This window comes from Mytilus californianus, unplaced genomic scaffold (assembly GCF_021869535.1).
Source record: "Mytilus californianus isolate M0D057914Y unplaced genomic scaffold, xbMytCali1.0.p SCAF_5, whole genome shotgun sequence".
Classification (NCBI taxonomy): Eukaryota; Metazoa; Mollusca; class Bivalvia; order Mytilida; family Mytilidae; genus Mytilus; species Mytilus californianus.
Window position 1 is genome coordinate 68,495,512 of NW_026262701.1, and position 10,324 is coordinate 68,505,835.

The window sequence follows — 10,324 nt, forward strand, 5'->3', positions numbered from 1 at the left end:
AGGGAGAAAATAATTTACTGAAAAGACAAGTTTGATCAAATATGACGGCTTATAACGGATTTGCCCATGATTCCACTGTCAGTCAGGTGATGAGTACGGCTTAATGCATGACATCATGGTACTCAGGCTCTGATGGGGTTTTACACCCGGAAGGTTATATAAACACTCCGGCATTAGTTGGGAAATATGAAAAATCTGACAGCAAATGAATATAGATATTTTTATAATGATTGATTATCAGATGATGGGACACCATTTGATGGTTGAACTAAGAACTGCACATTATCGTCCAAAGAAATGTCAATAATTTTGACAAGTTAAGTTCCCTGTGGTATTTAGTTTTGTGTATGAATATAAATGAAGAAAGGAATTAGTTTTATTAGTTTTTGCATAAATATTGATTATGTGATCATAGCATTTTTCTCTATCTCTGGGCTGTTTATATAATTTTGCTTTGTGATGTTCTGAAAAATTGATGATGATAAGGTAATTATGGGATGTTTTGTTCTGTTCTTAATTAATTGAGATAAATGGAGATTCAGGAAAATTACAGTATTACAGTAAAACCTCATCAGGGTTTATATGAAAGCCAAATATTTTTACTTTAAACAGTTTTAACCTTAATTTTGGAATGCCTTAAAAAGCTTAGGATTAGACAAATGTTTGAAAAAACAATTTTGGCTAATGGCTCAGGCTGAAGGGGGACAAGTTAAATTGATAAAGACATATCCCAAAAGTCTCTTCCTTTAAGTTCTACAATAAATGCAGGAGCTACAATAAATGCTCCTGCTTCTTCCACCAATAAAAATGGCTGCCAAGATGTAGCACAGAGTTCTGAAAATGGTGATAAACACCAATAAGCAATCAATCAAACTTTTAAGGTTGGAATGGCAACCTCCAGTACAGTCAACATGGCTGCCACCATTGAAGGCCCTAAATGCTATCAAACTCTTAAAAAATTATCTTCTTCATGAATTATAAATGACAACCCAGCCATCAATAAAATTCGCCTGATACTTTATTGTAATTACATAAAGCTTGATACATTATGCAGATAGATACTCATGTGGGTAGGATGTTCCAATCCATTGAGTTTATCTTAATTTATTCCCCTCTGAATGTGTGAAGAAATAATGTTCCATTTCCTTTTATTTTTTATGCCTCTGAAATTGTTCACTGAAAGAAAATTGATTCAAACATTTGGATTAAAGGCAGATATTTGGGACTCTCTTTTTATTCACAATTTTTCTATACCTAGGGCAGTTAAGTACTTAACATATGTGATGAACACTTATCTATTGAAAGATTATATTATATTTGACCTGCAAATGTTTAATTAGGTTTATTTGTGTTGTTGGGTTAATGTTTCATTGACAGATTTATCTAGTCTCGTTAATAGTCATATATATATCATTAAAATGTTTAAACCCGCTGCAATTGTTTGCACCTGTCCTAAGTCAGGAATCTGATGTTCAGTAGTTGTTGTTTGTTGATGTGGTTCATAAGTGTTTCTCGTTTTTCGTTTTTTATATAGATTTGACTGTTGGTTTTCCCGTTTGAATGGTTTTACACTAGTAATTTTTGGGGCCCTTTATAGCTTGCTGTTCGGTGTGAGCCAAGGCTCCGTGTTGAAAACCGTACTTTGACCTATATTGGTTTACTTTTATAAATTTTGATTTGGGTGGAGAGTTGTCTCATTGGCACTCATACCACATCTTCTTATATCTACATATGAACCTGTATATTTAAATTTTTAAGTTTGTCTATTTTATATATGACCCCAGCTGATCAATCAACAGAGGGAATCTAGTATATCTGCTTGTCCATCCATGTATGGGTCTAAGAATTTTTGACATACTTGATAAGATGGTTAAAACCAATATGTGTAGTTGACCATATTGTACTGTCATTTTGATTCTTCAATTTTTAGGGGATTTATAGGACTTTGACCTATTTTTGGACTTTTGTACCACAATGACATTTGTAAATGCTATTCCGCTGTGACAGTTTAAAAAAAACTTGTATACTTTGTAGGATTGTTTGCCGTCATATGTATTTGACCTTATTGAATAGTCATTTTGATTGTACCATATTTGAGGGATTAATGGGACTTTGACTGTCTTTTTTTTTACCATTGTACCACAATGACCCTTAGGAACGCAATTCCTCTGAGACCATTCTTAGTAAGATTGTTAGCAATCATGTGTTGTTGACCCTATTGTATTGTCATTTTGATCAGACCATTTTTATGGGAGTTATGTGACTTTTATCAAAATTTACTTATTTACATGCAATGAGCCTTCTGATGGCTACAATCACATTCCTCTAGTTTTTTGGTGATTTCTAGAGTTTGTCTTTAGAAGAATCAGCAGTTCTTTAATTGACAGTACCAGTACAAGGAATAGAAAAATTAAAAAACGAAAACAGAGAGATTGTGAGAACAGTTTGAATTAAAACAGAAAAAAAAATGAATTTTTCCCCAAATGGAATATTAATTTCTGGAAAACAAGGAAATATCAAACACTAATGGGGAATCCTCTAAATGCATTCCAATGTAACTCATGTCAAAGGATTCTTTTGATATAGAAGCCTATTGTCTGCTTTCATTAGATGAGCAGCAAAGTATTTGCTAAAAGGCTAAAACTCGTTTTAAGTATGAGATGCTTTAAGCTGAACAGTACCGTTATGATAAAACATTGATTTTGTTTCCAATGGGATTACACGAAGAGATGCTGGATTATAAAGATACATGATAAAGTAATTATATTTTAGAAACACATTTAATGTAACTTGGTATCTTTAATGTACATCTGTTGGGGAACTTTTAATCCTCTTACAAATCAATATGCTAATCGGATGAGGCTTGACATTTATTTGCAAATAATCTTCACCACTTTTTGTATATTAAAATGCCATATTCCATTACCGGTAGATGATATTTTCCCAGATAATAATGACTAATTTATATTTGGTAGAAAAGGCAAAATGGAAAATGGTTTATTACAGAAGTTCGTCCTTAAAATAGTTTATCTACTTAAAATCATTCAGATGATTCTCATGTTTTATTGAAAACAAATATAAAAATTCAAATAATTTAGGACTAGTTCTCAGTCTTCTTTACTTCAATACAAAAAAAAATTAAAACAGGTCTACACATATTATTGAATTTGAGTATAAGGAGATGGTGGATATGTGTGAATGTGATATCAACCTGAAGACTCTAAAAACCAAAAGACATCTATAGGTCAACATTAGCTCTTCAGCAATAGATAGATGTATCTACAATATTTCGAGATCTTAACAGCACCAAGTCAAAGAAAATTAAGTGAATAAATTTAAGAGGAACTCTCAAAGATCCTCTGTCAAGGCAAAGTTCTCAAAATTTCAAAAATCATTAAGATATCTTCACAGTATTTTTATTCAATTTGTATATGCCCATTGAAGACAGGATGTATTACGGTATACCAATGTCCGTCAGTCCATTCGTAGATCGATCTATCCTTCCATTAACACTTCATAAGAGAACTCAAATTTGCTTTAACCAATTCTTTCATAACTTTAACACAACATTAGAATTGACAGAAGGTGGCTCCCCCTTTTTCTTTGCTTTGTCATTCCAGAGCTATGGGAATTTTACCATTAGATTTAAGGCAATTTTCTACAAATCACACACTCCAGTATTCCTGAATTGATTTCCTCTAAAGTTTACCTTATGAGAGGGAATTGATGAAAGGAAGCTCACTTGTGATTTTTTTTATTTTCTGGTTTGTTGTTCCAGAGTTACAAAACTTCAACTTTAACATTGAAGACATTTTTTAGCAAATCCTGCACTAACTCCAGTATTCCTGAATTGATTTCCTCCAAACCTTAAGTTATTGTGTGAGAATTGATGAAAGGAAGCTCCTTTGTGACGAAACTTAAACTTTACCCTTTACATTTAAGGCATTTTTTCACAAATTGTGCACTAACTCCAGTATTCCTGGATTGATTTCCTCCATACTTTATATTAATGTGGGGATTGATGAAAGGAAGCTGCATTTTGATTTTTTTAATTTTCCAGTTTGTCGCTCCAGAGTTACGGGACTTTATTTGACAGATTTTAGTGAATTTTTCACATATTGTACCATAACTTGAGTTTGTTTGGATTGTTTTAGTGGAAACTTTACATATTTGTTGGAATTGGTGAACATAACAAACTGTTATATTTAAAAACCGGTACCCTCAGGTATGTTTTTTTATAGAGCCTTTTATTTAGCGTATGCTTAAATGTCTTCGAAATATCCTATTTTATTCTTGCATCAGTTTCAATATGAACAATAAGGGTGTATCATGTGCTCTTGGCGCAGCTGTAAATTGATTTTTATGTTTTATGAAAACCAGTGGTTTATGGCCACTTGAAGTTGGGTTCTGGCATTACTCATGTTTTAGTTGACCAATACAGGTATTGTAATAAGCAATAGGTCTGCCATGTTTGCATTACTTCTCACTCTGGTATTTATACCACATACTTTTGAATTGAGGTTGGAAGAGCAATTCAAAGGAGAAGCCTTGTCTATAGAAAAGTCTGTCAAAGGAAGAAAAATATATAAAGTCTTTTTTCTGTCTTGTTTTCTGTACAACTACAAATTATTGCTTCTAAGTTTTATATAGGTCAACCAAATTTCCTTCAACATCATTCCCATGTATGACACAAACGCAGGTAGTCATTTTTATCATTAAATGCTCCTCCTGAATATCCCAAATATAACTTTATCAAAATGCCTACTGAAAAGTGAGGCAAACCCTACAACTTACAAAACTTACAAATCTTTCTTTCTGTTGGTTTGTTTGTCTGTGCTCACGTTCATTATTATGTGGACTATCTAAAATATATTAAAAATTAAGATTTTGACCCCGAGTGTGGTTTGATGTAAGCAGTCAAAATGTATACATTATATATATCTCTTAATTATTTGATTTTTGTATATTTATAGTGCCCATGCAATAACTTCAGATGTTGACATTGCTGACACAGCTAAAGCAGCAGAATTTTTCCTGAGTGATGGCGTCATAGTAACAGGAATTCAGACTGGTCAGGCTGCAGATGTATCGGAATTAATAGGTGAGACAAGCAGACATCAGAGGCAGATCACAGGAGTGTGTTACCGGGTGCACGAAACCTGCCAACTTCAGGGGGTGTCATGTGCACCAAACCTGCCAACCTCAGGGGGTGTCATGTGCACCCTGTTGAGGTTAGCAAAAATGGTGCACCAAATTGAGAACATTTTGATTAATTTACCTATTAATCTATCACTACTGATATACTTGTCTATTTATTTCCAAAACATAGAACTTTGACAAGTATGTTTAAATATAAACAAATTGTAAATATTGACCGCTAATTACTAATTTGGTTCCTATGATAAAGAGGTATGAAAATAATGGGACAATACTCAATTCCAAATGTTTTTCAATCAATAAAGTTATTTATTTATATTTGAAATGTTTAGACATTACTTCCAAATTTTCCCGAACTTTAATCGTTAGAATGCCAAAATCCAAATGATTGGTCACAAGATCTAATTATAATCAGCACCCTAAATTCTTTACCCCAACATTTATAAATTTCCTTAAAACTTTTTTTTACATGTTTTGAATTTTTACCACCATTCCTCCAGGAAAAACCACAAATCAGCCCAAACTAAGTAAGAAACAAACTCTAATGGACCTAGCATGTAATGGCTCGAAAAGCTAAAACTGTCTAGATTTTTATAACTTCAGCTTGTTTAGTCAAAATGGGCTTTCTTCCAAAGTAAAAAATATTGTTGTATTTCTGGCAAATTACTAGAGAGACATTGCTAAAGTCAACAATTAAAAACATTAAGAAAAGAAACATGTTTAACCATCCAAACATCTTTGGCATTGTCACCCTACCCGTGCACATAATTTTGACTCTTATCCTTTGTTTTGTTACTTCCTTAGTGACATAAATTATTATTATTATTAAAATTGTTATATTTGAATGTTTGTTTTGGGGACCCCTCCCCTGAAAAAATTTCTCGATCTGCCCCTGGACATGCATGTTTATACATCATCTTAAAGATTATAACTTCATGGCATGTGTGCTATTATTACCATTATCTTATGTCAATAGTCATTTCACATTTTGATCATCTCCTTCGAAACAATAAGTCAAACTGCAACAAAGCTTTGCAGAAATAGTACATATAAAATAAACCTTTGTGATTTCATTATTTCCATAGACAATCCTTGATAATGTCTGATGGATTTTCAATTTTTTTCTCTATAATGTCTTGAAACTTTACAAGATCTTTTGACAAAATTGTCCTTTAGTTATAATCAGATGGTCGATATTATCTGTATCACAGTGCACTAGTTAAATATATTGTGGATTAATTTTAATTTGTGGGATGCTAATAACCGTGGATTTAGTGGGTATGGGTTAACCACAAATATAAATGTTCAACGAAGAACATATTTTCTATATATAAAAATAAGAATGTGGTATGATTGCCAATGAGACAACTCTCCACAAGAGACCAAATGACACAGACATTAACAACTATAGGTCACCCTATGTCCTTCAAAAATGAGTAAAACCCATACCACATAGTCATATAATAGGCCCCGAAATGACAAATGTAAAACAATGCAAACATGAATACTAACGGCCTGATTTATGTACAAAATAATGAACGAAAAACAAATATGATATACAGGAACAAACGACAACCTCTGAATTACAGGCTCCTGACTTGGAACAGGCAGATATAGAATCTGGCGGGGTTAAAGTAGTTTGAAGGCGCCAAGAGCAAACTATCAAAATCTATAATATATGCAGACTTTGAAAAAACCATGAAATCAAATATCTACGAAAATGCAAGTTGTCCTCAACGAAAAATGGGTTTACAAAAAAATAAATAAATACACAGTTTATGAAATCATTTTTTAGTATCCTTTTTAACCTGGTTGACAAAATACAAAAATATATAGTGAAACTTATAAAAGTATATAAGTTATAGATAAAATAAAAAAAAAAACATGACAGTAAAAGCCTTCATAGTCTGATATTTACTTGAGTCATTTATTTATAGTATTTAATTTCTGAATCATGAAATAATGTTTTTAGTCTATACAATATTTTTCAAAGATTAATATACTTAATATTCATTTATGACTTATTTTTTGTCTGGGCTTTATACCAAATTAATTGCAATAAAAACAAAGTGTATGTTAATATCATATTTGTCTGTTTCCAAACCATAAGATTAAATATTTATATGTCTGAAAAAATAAAAGACTCCTCTTTGAAGGTATTATGAGTATTAAATGGCTTTATAATTAATCTAGTCATTCATTTGAAATCAGCTTGGCTGTAATTGATGATGCCTTTACTTTTCAGATGTCCAGAAGGCAGTTGACATACCAGTTTTGATTGGATCAGGTGTAACCAATGATAATGTAGAACAGTATAAATCAGCCCATGGATTGATAGTAGGCTCATATTTCAAGAAGGATGGACACTGGAACAATGAATTGGATACTGATAGACTTAAATCTTTTATGGAAAGTGTTAAATCACTTAGAACAGTTAATTAAAAATATGAAAATTATGGTCTTTCTTTTTTTCTAGAATCTAGTCTTATGAAATCCTTTCTTATGGTAATATATTTGCAATACATAACGAAAAGTAACTGGGTATGATAAAAAACCTTTCTAGCCATACACAAATTTTTAAATGAATTTTTCAACTTGCAACATGCAATTTGCTATTACCATCCTGTTTTATAGTACTGGTAAAGAAGAAGGTAGTACGATCTCAGCAAGATTGGCCATCAAATTTTAAGGATTTCAAATCACCTCGTCACAGAATTAAATTTGACTTCACTAATTTAATAAGACATTGTTATTTTGTTTAAAATATTGCCTTTCATGTATTACACACTTATTAAAAGTCATTTTTTGATGCACATATGCTGAGTAATTATAATGAGAGCTCAATAATGGCCCAGAAAGTAATTCACACATCAGGAAATGTATTTTGTGTTTTTCTATTTGCTACAAAATATAATTTTGGGCAATGTTTGTTCTCTAATTTTCCCAAACTTTCACATTTATATGTGACAAACAACAAAACACTACAACAAAAGCTAATAATTGATAAACACAAATCCCACCAACTCAGGTGATCTGGAAGTCTCCAGAGGTGTGGAAATATTTGTTGTGAGCACTTGTCGTGGCAAGTAACACTGTAAATTTTACTTGTCCAGAAAAAAAGTTACTTGCCCTGAAAGTCCCAATAAATATTGGAAGTATTTTACTGTAAGCTTGTATGATTCTTAGCACTGTTTTGTATCACAATATAAATGATGATTGTGATATTTGTTTATGTGTATAGATAAAAGGAGGTAATGGGTTAACACCAATGGAACAGAAACCAAACAGCAAACCAACCAAAATGACATCTAAAGGACAATTTTGCAGAGTTTATTAAAAAATTCTAGCCTGTAGGTACACATACTCAATTTTGGGGGCAGTGAGTGAAGTAATGAAAACTAAATAATAGATTTACTATTGAATGTTAATCGTTATTTTTTTTATAATTAATAAAATGCTATTTGAAATAAAACAACCCGTTTTATTGAATAAACTAAAATATCAAAGAAATTTCTATTTTGTTTCTCAAAGAGTCATGAAAGTTCAAAGCTTTTTCACATCAATCTACACTGATCTGATCCAGACTGTTCATTAGCCATTTCTTTTAGTTTTGCTCGTGCAGCTTCTTCTCCACCAAGTGACTTAACTAAGTCCTACTAAAGTGGCCTAACATTTGTAACATCTCTATCCTTAGGGTGACTAGCAACAGCTGTTTTAACAGGCTGTTTGTGAGTTATATGTCTGTTACCTGATTTTAACCAGTAAATGACTGAAGGTCTAAGGTCAAATTCCTCTACACTGACACCATTTACTACAATTTGCATTTGATTTTGGAGATTTTCCTGAGTTAATTTGCTTTTTAGAGGACTTTTGATAATGTTCATTTGAGAAAAACTCTTTCACATGCTGCTGATGAGGAAGATATGGTCAGCATTATTTCAAAAAGAACTTTAATACTTTTAAGGGAGTCATCTTGGTGACTTTTCAAAAGGTCAAAAAACATAATGAGTGGATTGATTGTTATCGGAAATGAAACCTGTACTTTTAATGTTTGCCATTCTTCTTGTGCCTTTTTGATTCATCCTCAGATATTGCACAACTGAAAAGTTGATATAGATCTTTGATGTCTGAATTCCCAAATGAACTGAGATCTGTCAATCTGTGAGGCCATGCCCAAAAATCAAAAACTTAAAAATGGGATAAAGGGGGATATCAAAATCAGAAAATCTTTTCAGAACATAATTTCCTATTTTTTCAAAAAGTGTGGAAACATTTTTGTCATCTTTGAAAGGAATCAGGTTCCCCTCAAGTGCAAGTCTGCCATCAAACATTTTAGTTTCACCATCATATTCTCGTAAAATGCAGAAAGATTTTTCCTCAGGTTCCTGTCTCATAGCATGAATCTTGGTGAATAGAGTATCCATAGCTGCCTTTACTTCAAAAATCATCAAATCTTTCACCTGAAACAACTTTGATGTTTGAGATACTGCACCCAAAACATCAAGCATTGAGATTAATATATTTGACAAATTTAACCTGTGTCAGGTCACAAAGAATAGCCTTTGCCTGCCTAACTTCATCAGCTGGTTTGGATTTATTTAAAATTTCCTCCACTTGTGAGGCTGTAATATGCAAATCTTGGCAAACAGCTTTCTGACAGCTTTTAATTCTGTATGCATCAACAATTCTGTTTGGCAACACCACTTTTAGCTCCAATATTTACAGCTGTACCATCCATGTTAACACAGACAACTTCTGGCTGACCTTCAACCTCATTATTACCCAAAGTTATGCCACACTTTAACACACCTGACTTTATTGCAGCATATGCAGCATCTGCAGTTGCACTTTCCAGATTTTCAATACTAGCAAGTGTAGTAACTGGTTCGTGTGTCTCAGGGTGAACATATCTGATAAGAACACTTTCTTGTTCTGTTACTGATGAATCTGGACTGCCATCTGACACAACGGATATGAATCTTCTTTTGTTATTTTGTTTTGTCTGAAAGAAATCCAGATATGGCTTTTGAGAAATCAATACAGGCATCCCATCCAAGATGGTCTTTGCCTAGTTGCATCCCATTTTTTATTTGAATGTCACATCTGCAGTTGCACTTTCCAGATTTTCAATACTAGCAAGTGTAGTAACTGGTTCGTGTGTCTCAGG

General features: G+C 32.4%; 1 protein-coding gene across 1 annotated transcript in view; it reads left to right on the plus strand.

The window, feature by feature from the left end:
- The window catches only part of LOC127701344 (uncharacterized protein F13E9.13, mitochondrial-like), a 35,355-nt gene extending 27,742 nt beyond the window's left edge, over positions 1 to 7,613 (plus strand). The window contains exons 5-6 of the mRNA XM_052205235.1: positions 4,974 to 5,101; positions 7,403 to 7,613. Of these exons, the coding sequence (XP_052061195.1) occupies positions 4,974 to 5,101; positions 7,403 to 7,599 (325 nt within the window). The 3' untranslated portion in view covers positions 7,600 to 7,613. The remainder of the gene's footprint in view (positions 1 to 4,973; positions 5,102 to 7,402) is intronic.
- Positions 7,614 to 10,324: the final 2,711 nt, after the last annotated feature.